This window comes from Chiloscyllium punctatum, chromosome 37, assembly GCF_047496795.1.
Source record: "Chiloscyllium punctatum isolate Juve2018m chromosome 37, sChiPun1.3, whole genome shotgun sequence".
NCBI lineage: Eukaryota > Metazoa > Chordata > Chondrichthyes > Orectolobiformes > Hemiscylliidae > Chiloscyllium > Chiloscyllium punctatum.
Window position 1 is genome coordinate 5,835,399 of NC_092775.1, and position 17,546 is coordinate 5,852,944.

The 17,546-nt window shown below is 47.5% G+C and overlaps 1 protein-coding gene across 1 annotated transcript in view; it reads left to right on the top strand.

Moving 5' to 3' along the window:
• Positions 1 to 17,546, top strand: part of col9a3 (collagen, type IX, alpha 3) — a 284,757-nt gene that overhangs the window by 224,008 nt on the left and 43,203 nt on the right. The window contains exons 21-24 of the mRNA XM_072556160.1: positions 96 to 149; positions 816 to 869; positions 7,582 to 7,635; positions 14,988 to 15,059. Coding sequence (XP_072412261.1) covers positions 96 to 149; positions 816 to 869; positions 7,582 to 7,635; positions 14,988 to 15,059 — 234 coding nt within the window. The remainder of the gene's footprint in view (positions 1 to 95; positions 150 to 815; positions 870 to 7,581; positions 7,636 to 14,987; positions 15,060 to 17,546) is intronic.

The window sequence follows — 17,546 nt, forward strand, 5'->3', positions numbered from 1 at the left end:
TGTATCAGAGGGGAGTGAGTAGGAATGTTTCCGATGGAATCCTGTCTCTCCTCTGGCGTTTCTCCATACGGTGATATTGTTTTCTTTACTTGCAGGGAAGTCAAGGTCCAATGGGTGGTCCAGGACCCCAAGGACCTCCTGGGAGTGCGGTAAGTCTCTCAAAACTTGCAGTTCCCTGGCGAATGATTGCTCTACAGCACTCAGAACTCCAGTGCTGAAGATCCTCCTATAGTACACACAGCTGACAGTCAATGTTACAACCTGGCTGGGATACTCTGGGTACGCCTGTACTGAGTGACTGCCCAATTTACCTGGACTGAGTCACTGTCCAGTTTGCCTGTCCTGTGTTATCCCCTGGTTTACCGAGACTTATCATAGTCAGGTTTACCTGGGCTGATTCAGAGTTTGCTTTACATGTGTAGGTTTACACACGTTGACTTAGCAGGGGTTGTTTAGTTTGCTTGGCTGGATGGCTGCTTTACAACATGGAGCGATCCTAGTGTGTGGGTTCAATTCCCACACTGACTTATATTACCATGGACACGCTGTCTTTCCCAGTCCCTGCCCTTGTCTGAAGTGCACTGACAATCATCTCCATGTAACAGGAGAGTGAGATAATGGTGCCTTCACTGTGACTGATTTGTTACTGCTTTTAACAGATTGACTGTCAGGTTTACCTGTACTGATTCACTGTTCCGATTGACTGTCAGTTTTTTCTGTACTGATCCAATGCTATGTTTGCCTGTACTGATTCACTAGTAACTACAACACAATCTTTGCTTTAATGATTTAATTGTTTGATATTCATTTCAAAGGGACCTTTGGGAGACTCAGGAATGATGGGAGAACGTGGACCAAGAGGAGTTGATGTAAGTGAATGTAAAGAGAAAGTCTCAAGGTTACAAGAGACCTCTGTCCATCTTGGTGTCTGTCCTGTGACTAGTAGCTCATTGCTTGAACGTTAATTACCCAATTGATCTTGAAGCTGCATTTCTGCCCTACTTTCTGAAGGTGGCGTTAGAATCAGAACAGATCTTGGAATCTCTGTGCACTTATTACCTATCTCCAATTATGCCCCAGGTTTCCTGAGGATTTCTTCACAGATAGAACTGGACACGTTGCTGTAGTGGATGAGCCCAGAGCATCAGTGTTTCAAAGTACCAATAGCTCTTCACCTCCTGTCTCTGTATCTCTGGCATTTCCCAATGCGATGAAGCTGGAGCAGCTACTGGGCTTCCTATTCCACTGAAGCGTTAGAGGGACAAACACAAAATCCCACCAAAGCAACCATCTGACGTTCAAACAGAAAAGGCTGCAACTCAAGCAGTGTGCCAAGAGAAGCCGACTTAATACTTCAGGACAATGGACTTTTTGTCTAAATACATTCCAGGCTGAGATAGACAGATTTTCAGTCAGAAATGGAATAACCAGGTTATGGGGAAAAGGCACGAAAATGGAGTTGAGGGTTATCAGATCGGCCATGACCTCTTTAAATAGCAGGGCAGGATTGATGGGCTGAATGGCCTACTTCTGCTCCTATGTCTCCAGCTTTAGCTAAAAAATTAGAGATAGAGCAGGTTTCCAACAAATACAGAGTCAGGGTAAGTAAAGAGGGGTGTAGGGAACAAAAAGGACGATCTGGGAGAGGGTGCAGTGCAGGAAAGACTAAATGAACAAAGGGAAGGCCAAAAGAGATGGGAGTGCAGCAGGGAAAGCCACCAAAGATGGATCTAAAGGAGGTGTGAGTGGCAACGACAGAGTCAAGAATAGCCAATCACTATAAATCAGTGTGTGTCTCTGTGTCTGTGTTCTCACATGTTTGCATCAATGTCTGTCTGTGACTAAGTGGGTGTGTGTGCCAATGTCCATGTGTCTGTCTGTGAAAGAACTTCACAAAGGCTGGTGTCCCGTCACCAAGTCACCCTTTATTTATGCATGGAGAGTCCTTGACCCTGATCCAGCTCCTTCAGAGCCATCTCTCAGAGTGTACAGAACCTCTGACACTCCTGTTTATATCCGTCAGCCAGGGTTCCCTCACTGGACCAGATTAACAGCCCCAACCAGGGAACTCAGAGTCTCTGAGGTCCATCTCGCTGACCTCGTTACACTCACTGCATCCCTCCTCCTCTGGGTCCAGGGGTACACGCTGGTTCTTTGCTCTTGTAGCTCCTCCTCCTGAGGCGTTTTAGCACCAGGCCAGGTTCCTTCCCCACTGCCTCAGATACAGACAGCGTGTAACACACAGAAGCTCACCTCTTGAACCCTGAGCGTCTCGGGAGAAATGCGTTTTGCTCTTCAGGCAGCAAAGGCATCAAGGCGATGATGGCCATGTCCACGTCAGATTCTGAGTTATCCTCAGAGACAGGAAGATCCCATGGAAAGGCTGTTGAGAGTTGGGGCACGTTTTGCTCCTTTAATGGAGTCAGACAGTGGTATTCTGATGCCATATCACACTCGCTCCCTGCACCCACCCCTTCCCCAAGGTCAGGGAAGATCAGGTTTAACCTGGTGTGGAATCTTCTCCCCAATAGCAACTCTGCTGGAGCTATTCCTGTGGTTGCACGAGGGATGGTCCTATAATCAAATAGGAATTGGATAATTTGGTATCGAGTGAAGCTGTTGGCTGTTTCTTTAAGCCTGCCTTCAAAGTTTGGACTGCTCTTCCTGCCAGACCATTGGATGATGGATGGTATGGAACTGCCTTGATATGTGAAATACCATTCGACTTTAGGAAATACTCAAATTCCCTGCTGGTAAACAATGGCCCATTGTCTGTGACCAACACGTCTGGGAGTCTGTGTATTACAAAAGATGGACATGGTTTTTCTGTCATTGCCCCTGTGTTTGGTGAATGAACTCTCTGCCTTGCCAGCCACTTTGAGAGAGCATCCAGAATGACTGGGACATGGAGCTATGAAAGGACCTGCATTGTCGCTGTGTAACCGAGTCCAGGATTTACCCAGCCATTCCCATGGATGTGGGGGAGCTGCTGGCAGTAACTTTTGTTCTTGTTGGCACTCTGGGCACTGCCCCACCAATGCAGCCACGTCTGCATCTAATCCTGGCCACCAGACATAACTTCTCACCAACATCTTCATTTTGGATACCCCTGGATGACCTGGTGGAGCTTGGCCAGTAGCTGGTGGCAATCTTTGCTCAGGACTCTCACTCTCACTCCCCCATAACAATATCCCATCCATCACTATGATCTGGTCTCTCTGGGTCCAAAAGGTTTCAGTTCTGGCTGTTACCGCCCTTTGGTGCTCCCCATCCCCACCAGCTGGTTCAGTTTTGCCAGGACCGGATATTGTCAGCTGTGACTGGAAGTGTGTCCAGAACATTTGAACCCATTACAGTCTCTTCCAGTGACGGTACCCTAGGGGTGTATCTGCCAATGGGAGGTGGCTCAATGCATCTGCATTCACTACTTGGCCTCCCAGACGGTGTTCCAACTTGTAATTATACACATTTAGTATGAGAGCCCACCGTTTCCATCACCAAATGATGCTTGTACAAACATAGGTTTTTACACGAACCTGGGCGGTCACCATGATTCATTTAATTTTCCCAGCTGCCTTGTTGAAATTTACCTCCATTCTCCAGGTGATTACCCAGGTATTTCTGCTCTGCTATCACAATGCTACACTGTCCTAACATCTCACAGTCAAGTAAACACTTTCAAACTGCAGTCATTGTTAGAAATGAGAAATGGTGGAGCAGTGTTTAATAAAAGCTGGCCCTGAGATAGGAACCATTTCACACCAGACCAGGGGGGGTCAGCATGGGCCTACCAATAGTCAATATGACCATGTCACTGTATTTACTGTCCTGGCACCAGCTCTGAATGCAATCAAATGATTTTCTGAGTTTGATGAGGAATGCCTAGATCTCCTCTTCCACTTCTTCTCCTTTTCTCTGCCTCTCTCCTTTTCTCCTATCTAACCTCTCTCTCTCTCTCTCTCTCTCTCACTGTCTTTCTTATCCTCAAGCTCTCACTGTTACACCATTTCCCTATCGCTTTCTCTGATCATTGCTACCTTTCCTCCTTATTTCATGCTTTATGGCCTCTTCACATTCTGCTCCTCCTTTTCTCTTTTGTTCTGCTTTATGTTTTCTCTCTCTCATTCTTTGATGTGTTTCATGCTCTATTCTCTCTCTCTGCCTCTTTCTGACAAAGCACTCCCTCAAACTATTCTGCTCTCCTCGTCTATTCATCCTCTGCTGCTATTTCCATTCTCACTCCTAGCTCTCCTCTCCCATCTCTCACACACCCTCCGTCTCAATCTTATCCTATTTCACTCTCTTTCCCTGTTTCTCTCTCTTGCTATCCCTCCTCCTCCCAACTCCTTATTCCATTTCTCCCTTTCTCAATCTGTCTCTCTCTTCCCCATTTGCTGTACCTTGCTCTGTTGCTTCAGTTTCTCCTCTCTACTTCACCCATTTACTGTCATCTCTGAACACTTTCCAAAATGTATTTCTTTTCGTCCCGAATGTCTGTCTGTCCTGTCTGTCTTTCCCCATCCTCTTGTCGTTCTTTTTCCCTAACTCTCTCTCCTGACCTCTTTAGCTTCTAAGCTTTTTGCACCCTCTTTCCCATTCCTTCTTTCTCTCCCACAAATTAAACAGAGAAGGACAAAGTTAAAAATCACACAACACCAGGTTATGGTCCAACAGGTTTCTCTGGAAGCACTAGCTTTCAGAGCGCTGCTCCTTCATCAGGTGGTTGTGGAGCAGAACCATAAGACACAGAATTCTCCTTTAATAGTTACAATTGAATCTGCTTCAATTAAAGGCAGCAAGTTCTAAATTATAAATCTCCCTTTCAACCTCTCCTTACATCTCTCTCTGACTCCCTCTGAGCCCTGGTTAATGTGATAAAGGTTTGGGCTGTCATGTCAGTTTATGCTATTATAGTGAACAGCTTCCTTCAAGAAACTGCCTGAAATGCATTTGACTGCTGGTTTTTCATGAATGCAGGATGTTAGAATGGTGAACTCCTCCGTTTAGTTCCCTCTCTCACTCGTATTCTCAAAGACTCATTGTCCACCTTGTATACACAAGACTCAGTGGTTCCCTGGAATATCCAGGGACTGACATTTGGGCAGCTCCACTGTGGGGGTTGGTTTTTCACTGGAATACAAGACTCTCAGTGAGAACTGACAGAAACAGACTTCCATTCAGGATCCGGCATTCTGCTGGAACGGAGGGTTATGTCATGCAAGGTGAAGCAACTGGAAATTCCTTGCAGTATCAGCAGTGACCCAAAGGCGGTTCCTGAACACTCTGAAGAACAGGGACCTTTCCCTGTGTATGGCAGATTCCATCCAGTATGCTGTCCCCACAGTGCCCCACACGGGCAGAATCAGACAAAATTCAACATCAGGCCACAGGGAGTCATAACAGAACAGGGGACCTAAAGTTTAGTCAAAGAGATAGGTTTTAAGGAGCATCGTGAAGGACAGTGGTGCTGAGTGCTCAGGGCCACAGCAGCTGAAGGTATAGCAGCCCATGATGGAGGGATTAAAGCCAATGATGCACCAAAGGCCAGGATTGGGGGCTATCTGAGTACTCAGAGCATGGTGAAGCTGAAGGAGATGGCACCATCCCACAGTCACTCTGCTGCGAGTATAGGTTACAGGTTTAGTTATACCGAGTGCAAGTTTCCCAAATGGACTCGCTCCTGCACATCCAATGATGTGTTCCTCTTTTCCCTTCATATTGGCTGTTTTTCAGTCATTCACAGGATTTGGACGCTGGGCCAGCAGTTATTGCCCATCCCCGATTGCTCTGAGGGTCAACCACACTGCTGTGGGCCCAGTGTCACATGTAAACCAGACCAGGTAAAGACAGCAGTTTCCTTCCATTAGTGAACTAGATGAGGTTTGCCAACAATTGACAACAATTATGTGGCCATCATTAAACTCTTAATTCCAGATTTTTATTGAATCCAATTGGCCATGATGAGATTCAAATTCAAGATCCCAGGGTGTCTCTGGATTGATAGTCGAAAAATAACACCACTAGGTAATCATCTCCTCTAGATTCATAATCACATGATTATAATTGGAAGACTGATGAAAAATTACATTCTCAATAAACCTCACAGCAACACAAAGGGAGATGACATTTTTCAATCTAAATGTGATAAGAGGCCACAACTGGAAAACCAGCAACTCACTGAGGTTCCTTGGTCAGCATGGCCAAAGTATAACTTGTACGATCCTGAAGGACAAGGACAGCAGATATATGGAACACTACCCCCTTCAAGTTCCCCTCCAAGCCACTCACCATCCTGACTTGGAAATATATTACTGTTCCAATGACAAGCATTCATTCAAATTAGAAGCACTCAATTCAATATGACCATGGCTGATCTGGTGACTCCACATTGGCACCAATACCTGAACACATCTTCACTCCTACCTGCTTACCAAGAAGCTAGCTGCCTCTGCATTAACAATCTTCAAGGAGCCTGTTTCCACCACCTTTGTGGAATGCGATTCCAAAGGCTCTCGTATCTTGGAGAGAAAACATTTTCATCATCCCTGTCCTAAGGACTTCTGTTTCAGTTCCTCCCTGTTTGCTCCAGGAGCAGGTGATGGCAGATGCAGAATGTGATGAGCCCAGGGTTTGGGGGTGGGGGAGGTGGGTATAAAGTCAGAAGGCAGTGTGTTTGTTGTGGTATCACCTATGTACAAGTGAGGTTAAAGCCCTTTCGCTTTTAGGTCTATATTTCCTTCACAAGTGTACTCATGTCTGTATTTGCATGTGTACCTGGGAGTTTAAAAATCACCTTTCATAACCATGAACCATCCCAAAAGCCTTCACACCCAGTTAGGTAGTTTTCAGATGTGGTCAGTGCTGTAAGCTGAGGTACACTGCAGATCAATGTGCAATCAGCAAGCAGCACTCTTTGCTTGCTGGATACATTCTCAATGGGCCTGTGAGTGTTTACATGCATGTGTTCATGTGTGAGTGGTCATGTGAGTGTTCATATGTGTGACTATTCATGTGTGAGTGGTCATGCGTGAGTGATCATGTGTGTAAATGTTCATGTGTGTGTTCATATGTGTGAGTGTTCATGTGTGAGTGGTCATGCGTGAGTGATCATGTGTGTAAATGTTCATGTGTGTGTTCATATGTGTGACTATTCATGTGTGAGTGGTCATGCGTGAGTGATCATGTGTGTAAATGTTCATGTGTGTGTTCATATGTGTGACTATTCATGTGTGAGTGGTCATGCGTGAGTGATCATGTGTGTAAATGTTCATGTGTGTGTTCATGTGTGTGACTATTCATGTGTGAGTGGTCATGTGTGAGTGATCATGTGTGTAAATGTTCATGTGTGTGTTCATGTGTGTGACTATTCATGTGTGAGTGGTCATGTGTGAGTGGTCATGCGTGAGTGATCATGTGTGTAAATGTTCATGTGTGTGTTCATATGTGTGCCTGTGCTAGCAGCTGTGTGGACTCCTGTTAATGTGCTTGTGTGTATAAGTGTGTGTATTCCTGTATCTCTCGTTCTTTTCCCTATTGATGCTGTGGCCTGATTTCTGTCTGTTTTTGCTCTGATTTGTACAGGGGGAGATGGGACCTCCTGGGGGACGTGGAATCCGGGGTCGGAGAGGCTTCCAGGTAAGCAGCAGCCTTCCTGACTCGCCAATGACCATGAACTGCAGTCGCTATGGTAATATAGAAAACATCACAGTCAGGTTGCAGCCAGAAAGATCCCACAAATAACCGTGTCATTAATGTTCTCAGTGATTTTAGTTGAAGATAAAGATTAGCCCTATGGAAAACTGTCCTGCTTTAGTTTGAGGTCGTATCTGTGGGGTCTTTTACACCTACCTGACAGCATGAAGCTGGGAGTTGGTTTACTCTCATATGTGTAGGGTAGGGACTCTGACGGTGCAGTGCCCCCTGCTGGTCTGTAATGGGACTGTCTGTCTGGATCCTGGACCAAAGAGAATCCCATCCCTTCAATAACTAACACTTGCTCCTGGATTGGGGCATGAACCAGTGAGACTCAGACTCGGGTGAGAGAGCTGGTATGAGGCTGGGCTAACAATCTGGTTGGGAGTGAGAGAGCAGGCTTCCCTGAATGGAATGGTAATGCTGGGGTCACAGGCTATGGTGGCTACACTGTGTGAGGATGAATCTCTCTCTTCCAGCTCCAACGTTCCCTGCTATTGTGAATCCCAGCAGACTGGAGCTGAGATAGAAAGCAGGGGTTGGTGGGCTGCTCCTGGCCACCCACTGTTCCCAGTTGGCACAGCAGAAACCCAGCAGCCTGGTGTATCCGCACCCCTCCCCAGCTCTACCTGGAGGTATCCAACAGCTCTCAGTGGTGCTGTCTTTATGGAGCCTTGACTGAGCACGTATGATGGTTCGGATATTCCTTCAACTTCCCAAATATTGATTGGAAACTCTTTAGATCAAGTAGATTGGATGGGGCGGTGTTTGTGCAGTGTGTCCAGGAAGCTTTTCTAACGCAGTATGTAGATTGTCCAACCAGAGGGGAGGCCATATTGGATTTGGTACTCGGTAACGAACCGGGACAAGTGGTGGGCTTGTTAGTGGGTGAACATTTTGGTGATGGCGACCACAATTCTGTGACTTTCACTTTGGTTATGGAGAGAGATAGGTGCGCACAACAAGGAAGTTTTTACAATTGGGGGAAGGGAAATTACGATGCTGTAAGACAGGATTTGAGGAGCATACGTTGGGAGCCTAGGCTGTCAGGGAAGGATGTGGTGGAAATGTGGGACTTTTTCAAGGAGCAGATATGACGTGTCCTTGATATGTATGTACCGATCAGGCAGGAAAGAAATGGTCGTGTGAGGGAGCCTTGGTTGACGAGGGAGGTTGAATGTCTAGTAAAGAGGAAGAAGGAGGCTTACATAAGGTTGAGGAAACAAGGTTCAGACAGAGCAGTGGAGGGATACAGGATAGCCAGAAGGGACCTGAAGAAAGGGATTAGGAGAGCTAAGAGAGGGCATGAAAAATCCCTGGCGGATAGGATCAAGGATAACCCCAAGGGATTCTATGCGTATGTGAGAAACCTGAGAATGACGAGAACGAGGGTAGGTCCGATCAAGGACAGTGGTGGGAGACTGTGTATTGAGTCGGAAGAGATGGGAGAGGTCTTGAACAAGTACTTCTCTTCAGTATTTACGAACGAGAGGGACCGTATTGTTGAAGAGGAGAGTGTGAAACGGACTGATAAACTAGAAGAGATACCTGTTAGGAAGGAAGATGTGTTGGACATTTTGAACAACTTGAGGATAGACAAGTCCCCCGGGCCTGACGGGATATATCCTAGGATTATGTGGGAAGCAAGAGAGGAAATTGCAGTACCGTTGGCAATGATCTTCTCGTCTTCACTGGCAACTGGGGTGGTACCGGGGACTGGAGAGTAGCGAATGTTGTGCCCCTGTTCAAAAAAGGGAATAGGGATAACCCCGGGAATTACAGGCCAGTTAGTCTTACTTCGGTGGTAGGCAAAGTAATGGAAAGGGTACTGAGGGATAGGATTTACGAGTATCTGGAAAGACACTGCTTGATTAGGGACAGCCAGCACGGATTTGTGAAGGGTAGGTCTTGCCTTACAAGTCTTATTGAATTCTTCGAGGAGGTGACCAAGCATGTGGATGAGGGTAGAGCAGTGGATGTAGTGTACATGGATTTTAGTAAGGCATTTGATAAGGTTCCCCATGGTAGGCTTATGCGGAAAGTCAGGAGGCATGGGATAGAGGGAAATTTGGCCAATTGGATAGAAAACTGGCTAACCGGTCGAAGTCAGAGAGTGGTGGTAGATGGTAAATATTCAGCATGGAGTCCAGTTACAAGTGGAGTTCCGCAGGGATCAGTTCTGGGTCCTCTGCTGTTTGTAATTTTTATTAATGACTTAGAGGAGGGAGTCGAAGGGTGGGTCAGTAAATTTGCAGATGATACAAAGATAGGTGGAGTTGTGGACAGTGAGGAGGGCTGTTGTCGGCTGCAGAGGGACTTAGATATGATGCAGAGCTGGGCTGAGGAGTGGCAGATGGAGTTCAACCCTGCCAAGTGTGAGGTTGTCCATTTTGGAAGAACAAATAAGAATGCGGAATACAGGGTTAATGGTAGGGTTCTTGGTCAGGTGGAGGAACAGAGGGATCTTGGGGTCTATGTACATAGATCTTTGAAGGTTGCCACTCAGGTGGATAGAGTTTATAAGAAGGCCTATGGAGTATTATCGTTCATTAGCAGAGGGATTGAATTCAAGAGTCGTGAGGTGATGTTGCAGCTGTACAGGACTTTGGTTAGGCCACATTTGGAGTACTGTGTGCAGTTCTGGTCGTCTCACTTTAGGAAAGATGTGGAAGCTTTGGAGAGGGTGCAGAGAAGATTTACCAGGATGTTGCCTGGAATGGAGAGTAGGTCGTACGAGGATAGGTTGAGAGTTCTCGGCCTTTTCTCGTTGGAACGGCGAAGGATGAGGGGTGACTTGATAGAGGTTTATAAGATGATCAGAGGAATAGATAGAGTAGACAGTCAGAAACTTTTTCCCCGGGTACAACAGAGTGTTACAAGGGGACATAAATTTAAGGTGAAGGGTGGAAGGTATAGGGGAGATGTCAGGGGTGGGTTCTTTACCCAGAGAGTGGTGGGGGCATGGAATGCGCTGCCCGAGGGAGTGGTAGAGTCAGATTCATTGGCGACCTTTAAGCGGCATTTGGATAGGTACATGGATGAGTGCTTAATCTAGGATAGAAGTTCGGCACAACATCGTGGGCCGAAGGGCCTGTTCTGTGCTGTATTGTTCTATGTTCTATGTTCTATGTTCTATGTCTTACACCCACTGAAACTGCCCAGGAGGAAGGTACAAATGAAGGCAGGAATATGAATGAAATTTTTACCTTCAGCCTTCCCCAGCCTCACCCCTTTCACTCCCCTGCAGTGTAGCCCACTCTCCTAACTTTGTACAGATGGTGATGGCTTGGTGATATTATTGCTGGGCTGTTTACCTAGAGACCCAGATAATGTTCAGGGGGCATGGGTTCAAATCCTACTATGGGATTTGAATTTCAATTTTTTTTTAAAAACCTGGAATTAAGAGTCTAATAGTGACCGTGAATCTATTGTCGATTGTTCAGAGTTTCTTGAGAGTGGAGTCGCAGGTGGATTGGATAGTGAAGAAGGCATTTGGTATGCTTTCCTTTATTGGTCAGAGTATTGAGTACAGGAGTTGGGAGGTCATGCTGTGGCTGTACAGGACATTGGCCAGGCCACTGTTGGAATATTGCGTACAATTCTGATCTCCTCTTATAGGAAGGATGTTGTGAAACTTGAAAGGGTTCAGAAACGATTTACAAAGATGTTGCCAGGGTTGGAGGATTTGAGCTACAGGGAGAGGCTGAACAGGCTGGGGCTGTTTTCCCTGGAGCGTTGGAGGCTGAGGGGTGACCTTATAGAGGTTTACAAAATTATGAGGGGCCTGGGTAGGATAAATAAACAAGGTCTTTTCCCTGGGGTGGGGGAGTCCAGAACTAGAGGGCATAGGTTTAGGGTGAGAGGAGAAAGATATGAAAGGGACCTGAGGGGCAAATTCTTAACGCAGAGTGTGGTGCATGTATGGAATGAGCTGCCAGAAGAAGTAGTGGAGGCTGGTATAATTACAACATTTAAAAGGCATCTGGATGGGGATATGAATAGGAAGGGTTTGGAGGGATATGGGCCAGGTACTGGCAGGTGGGACTGGATTAATTTAGGAAATTAATGGATGGGTTGGGCCAAAGGGTCACCTACTAGGAATTTGCATTACCATGATGTACAGACAGTGGGCGTTCCTCACCAGAATTCTGCATTACCGTGGTGTACAGACAGGGGGCATACCTCCCCAGGATTCTGCATTACCATGGCGTACAGACAGGGGGCTTTCCTCCCCAGGATTCTGCATTACCATGGTGTACAGACAGGGGGTGGTCTTCCCCAGGATTCTGCAATACCGTGGTGTACAGACAGGGGGTGTTACTCCCCAGGATTCTGCATTACCGTGGTGTACAGACAGGGGGCGTTCTTCCCCAGGATTCTGCAATACCGTGGTGTACAGACAGGGGGCGATGCTCCCCAGGATTCTGCATCACCATGGTGTACAGACAGAGGGCGATGCTCCCCAGGATTCTGCACTGCCACGGTGTACAGACGGGGGCATTCCTCCCCAGGATTCTGCATTACTGTGGTGTACAGAAAGGGGGCGTTCCTCCCCAGTATTCTGTACTACCATGGTGTACAGACAGGGGGCGTTCCTCCCCAGAATTCTGTATAATTGTGGTGTTCAGACAGGGGCATTCCTCCCCAGAATTCTGTAATACCGTGGTGTACAGACAGGGGGCATTCCTCCCCAGGATTCTGCATTACAGTGGTGTACAGACAGGGGGCGTTCCTCCTCAGGATTCTGCTTTGCCACGGTGTACCGACAGGGGGCGTTCCTCCCCAGGATTCTGCATTTCCACAGTTTACAGCCAGGTGGCGCTCCACCCCCAGGATTTTGCATTGCCATGGTGTACAGACAGGGGGCGTTCCTCTCCAGGATTCTGCATCACCATGGTGTACAGACAGGGTGGGGACTATCCTCCCCAAGGATTCAGCATTGCCATGGTGTTACAGACAGGGGTCGATCCTCCCCCATGATTCTGCATTGCCATGGTGTTACAGACAGGGGGCGATCCTCCCCCATGATTCTGCATTGCCATGATGTACAGACAGGGGGCGATCCTCCCCAAGGATTCTGCATTACCATGGTGTTACAGACAGGGGGCGATCCTCCCCCATGATTCAGCATTGCCATGGTGTTACAGACAGGAGGCGATCCTCCCCAAGGATTCTGCATTACCGTGGTGTACAGACAGGGGGCGATCCTCCCCCATGATTCTGCATTGCCATGGTGTTATAGACAGGGGGCGATCCTCCCCCAGGATACTGCATTACTGTGGTGTACAGACAGGGGGCGATCCTCCCCCAGGATTCTGCATAACCGTGGTGTACAGACAGGGGGCGATCCTCCCCCAGGATTCTGCATAACCGTGGTGTACAGACAGGGGGCGTTACTCCCCCAGGATTCTGCAATGGGCGTTCCTCCCCAGGATTCTGCATTAGCATGGTGTACCGACAGGGGGAGCTCCTCCCCCGGATTCTGCAATATCGTGGTGTACAGACAGGGGGCGTTCCTCCCCCAGTATTCTGCATGACCATGGTGTAAGGACAGGGGGTGATCCTCCCCCAAGATTCTGCATTGCTGTCCTATATACACAGGGGGCATTCGTCCCCACAATTCTGCATCACCATGGTTTACAGACGGGGACGGTGATCCTCCCCCAGGATTCTGCATTGCCGTGGTGTACAGACAGGGGGGGCTAGCCACCTCCAGGATTCTGCATTACCGTGGTGTACAGACAGGGGGCGATCCTCCCCCATGTTTCTGCATTGCCATGGTGTGCAGACAGGGGCGATCCGCCCCCAGGATTCTGCATGACCATGGTGTACTGACAGGGGGCGATCTTCCCCCATGGTTCTGTATTACTGTCGCGTACAGACCGGGGTTGGGGGGGGGGTGCGATCCTCCCCCAGGATTCTGCACTACCATGGTGTACCGACAGGGGGCGATCCTACCCCAGGATTCTGCATTGCCATGGTGTGCAGGCAGGGGACGATCCTCCACCAAAATTCTGCATTACTGTGGTGTACAGACAGGGGGCAATCATCCCCCAGGATTCTGCAATACTATGGTGTACAGGCAGGGGCGATCCTCCCCCAGGATTCTGCATTACTGTGGTGTACAGACAGGGGGCGATCCACTCCAGGATTCTGCATTGCCATGGTATACAGGCAGGGGGCGATCCTCCCCCTGGACTCGGCATTACTGTGGTGCACACTCTGTCACCAGGCAAACGGTGCCTATTCTGGTCATGATTGTCCTTGCTCATGTCCTTTCCATCCCAAGAGCCCTCGGCATTTCCACTGTTTTAAATTGGTGTGAGAAGTGAATTTGGAGAGTAGTCACATCGCTGTGTTTATTAAAATGTTGTTTTAACTCATTAGAATGAATGAATATTTGCTTCTAACCCATTTTTAAAGTTATTGAGGATTAACTTTGCCATAACCTTGAAGTATTATTTTCTACTGAGTCCTGATTGTCCTCCTGTCCCTACCTTGTGGTCCCAGGCACCATGCTCCTATCCCTAGCTTTCCTCTCCCTTCTGGATCTTTCTCGCTGTTCGTGCCTCTCCTCACTCTGCCTCTTCCCTTCTCCATATTGAACCGTTAAATCTATTATCTTACTTTCACTCTGCCTTCCATCCTCCCACTTCCATGTCTGCCTTTCCAGTCAGCACCCTCCAGCATCTATTCCTCTTCTCTCCCTCCACCCTTCTCTCACTATCTCTACTTTCACAACACTCTGCTCTCCCTTTATTATCCTACTCTCTCTCTCTCCTGCTCTTGTCTTTTCTGCCTCTGTTCCTCTAATCCACTCTCACCTTTTAAATGTTTATCTCCATTCGCCTTCTCTCCACTTCCCGGTCATAGCTCTTCCTTCCACATCTCTTCCCCTCTTCTATTCCCTTTCCCTCTTTTTATTTGGCCTTTTTGTCTCCTATATCTCTCCCTTTTTCTCCTTCTCCCTTTCTTTCTATCCCTATTACATTCACACTTTCCTATCACTCCTCTTTTACTTCTCCCTCTGTCATCCTCATCTTTTCTTTCCTCCTCTTCCACCCTGTTTGTCCTCTCCTTCCTCTTTACATTCTCTGCCTCTCCCTCCCTCTCTTCCACTTCCCCCTTCCTTCAACTTACCTCGGTCTTCCTGCTTTATCTCTTCCTCCCCAGCTTTTCCCACTTTTCTGTCTGCTCCTTGACATCTGCTTTCATCTTTTTATCTCCTGTCCTCTCATCTCTGCGCTTGGGGAAAGCTCAACCTTTTGTTAATGCAAGTGCATTTCTTCCTCCAGGGTCGTAAAGGTGAAAGTGGTGAGCCAGGTGTCCCAGGACCTACAGGAATCCGTGGGGACTTTGGGGAAAGGGTGAGTGTTGTTGTTATTTAGTGAAGAAATGAACTCAGTTCTGAGGACACCCACCTCTTCGAGAACGTTCCAGTGTCAATTGAGATTGCACAATAATTGATCAGACTGAGCCTGTTCAACACCATTGAAGCATCATTGAATCTTCCAACACAGAGACAGGCTATTCAGAAAATACCTCTGTGCGTTCCCTGCAATGTTTCTCTTTCCAACTATTTACCCAAGCCTCTTTGGAAAATCTTCTGTTGATAAAAGGAAAGATCTGACAACAACTGCTGGGAATCAGAAGGAAAATTGACCATTATTTTATTTCCCTGGATCTGTTAGAGGAGCAGAGAAGCTCCCAGTACCTCAGAAAGACCTGATTGTGAGGATTAATTGTCCTCAGGATGTGGGCCTTTTGATGGGACTGCTGTGAAATGCACACCCACTGCTGTCCTGTGATTGGTCACTGAATGATGAGGTGTAAGGAGGCCATTGGCTCGATGTGTCTGTGTTCCTGAAAGAGCCATCCAATCAATGCGACAAGTTGTTACAACTGAGGGTTGCCATCTCTGATCTGAGATATTCCTGGAGATCCCATCCCGTTGATATCTGCCCTGACACTCCAACGTGTCCATTGCGGGGACCGCCCACCTTTCCCAGTGAAATGGTTTGAAAGCAGGTGGACTCTCTGTGCACGGAGTGGATGCCCTCATCACCATGATTCCTGGGGAGTGCAAGGCAGCTCCACTCCAGCCTGGATTTTCACTTGGTCAAAAATCACACCACACTGGGTTATAGTCCAACAGGTTTCATTTGAAAACACAAGTTTTTGGAGCCCTGCTCCTTCTTCAGGTGCTAGTGAGAGAGGAGATATCGCACCCTCCCAGAGCTCTGATAGCTCAGTCTCACACAGTGCCTGCCCCATGTTCTCACTGCCTCACAAGCTTGCATTCAGAAACACTTTTGGATAAGCTATCTCGGGTTTGACCCAATCTTGATCTGGTGGTCCGAAGTTTACTTCCGATCCTGTCTAGATGTTTGAGAAGATGTGTCTGCAGCTCTCTGGCTCCTGGTCAGGTTCCTGTATTCCTGATTGCCAGACCCTCCCCTGGGTTCAGGCAACCTCTCTGTCTCCTCTTCTGTAGTCACATTCTCTGCTGGCACTGATTCCCTGTACTCTGTTCTTGAGCACAGGCACGTCATTGTTTCCGTAAGGTTCTGTCCAGAAATGAAAACTTTCCCTGGGATTTTGATGGATTTACTCTTTCCCTTCTCAATGAACTCTTTGACTCTTGCTGTAGGTGTGAGACCAGAGCTGTGGATATTAGTCTACCTCACCGAAATAGTCTGCCATGTCTGAGCCTCAAAGTGAGTGCCAGTGGACAGTTAAACTGTGAAAGGCTTTAGAGTCCGGTCTTTCTCCCTCTTCCCACTCTTTTGAGTGGGTACAGTCACATCACAGAATTACAGAATTGTCATAATGCGAAAAGAGGCCACTCAGCAGCAATATATCAGTGGGCTAGTAATCCTGAGGCCTCTCCTGAAGAGATAAACTGATGGGTTTTAAATTCAATGAATGAGTAAGTCTGTATTGTAAATAAACGATCCAGTTGGATGAGTTCATGGGGACCATGAATCTTATGGATTGTCATAAACACTCATTTGATTCATAAGTGAGTTTCAGGAAAGAAAAGGTGCCACACAAGCTCACACATGACTCCAGACCCAAAGTTAACTCTGCTGGGAAAAGGGTCCGAGGTCTTTCCTACCTCAGCCCTGTGTTTCCATCGGGGAAACCCAGCCTTTTTAAAGGAACAGGCATGCAAACACAGTTCCACCTTCAATGGCCAGAGCAGGCTAGACTAGGGCCATTCATGAACGGGGGCAGCTGAAACCTTTGCCAATGAAGTTGGCAGATGCCAGCCTTACCAGTGAAGTTTACCTCCTATGAATAAGTAAAATAAAACGTGAGTATATGGGTCTGTCGATTGAGATGCTGAGCCCAGGGTACTAAGGCTAATTAGGAACATTTGAAGTCACATAATGTTATGGCCAAGTGTTTATACACCCCCATTCTTCACTGCTTCTTCCTCCCTGCCTGACAGGTACATACTTTTCTAGGACACACAGGAGCTTTTCCTTGAATAAGCCTAGGCTGAGCGACGTAACCTCCCCAGAATTTTATCTCCTATTATTTTAAAACTTCTTGGATGGAGCGAGCTTGTTTAGAGAGCCTTTTCTAATAAATGAGGAACTCCGACTGGAAAAGAACATTGTTTATTGTTAAACAATAAAATAGGGTAACCTTGCAGGGTGTACATTGACTAGTCCCAGCCTGGGTCAGGCAGCTCTGTAGACCCACCCCTGGGTCTGCTTTGTACTGGCTCAGATGATGAGTTCCATTGAGGCCATTGCCTGTTCCACAGAGAATTCTCAACAAACTCCGCAGGGAGATTCCCCACAGGTCCTGTCGGTGTTAGCACAGCCTTGTAACCAGACTCTGGA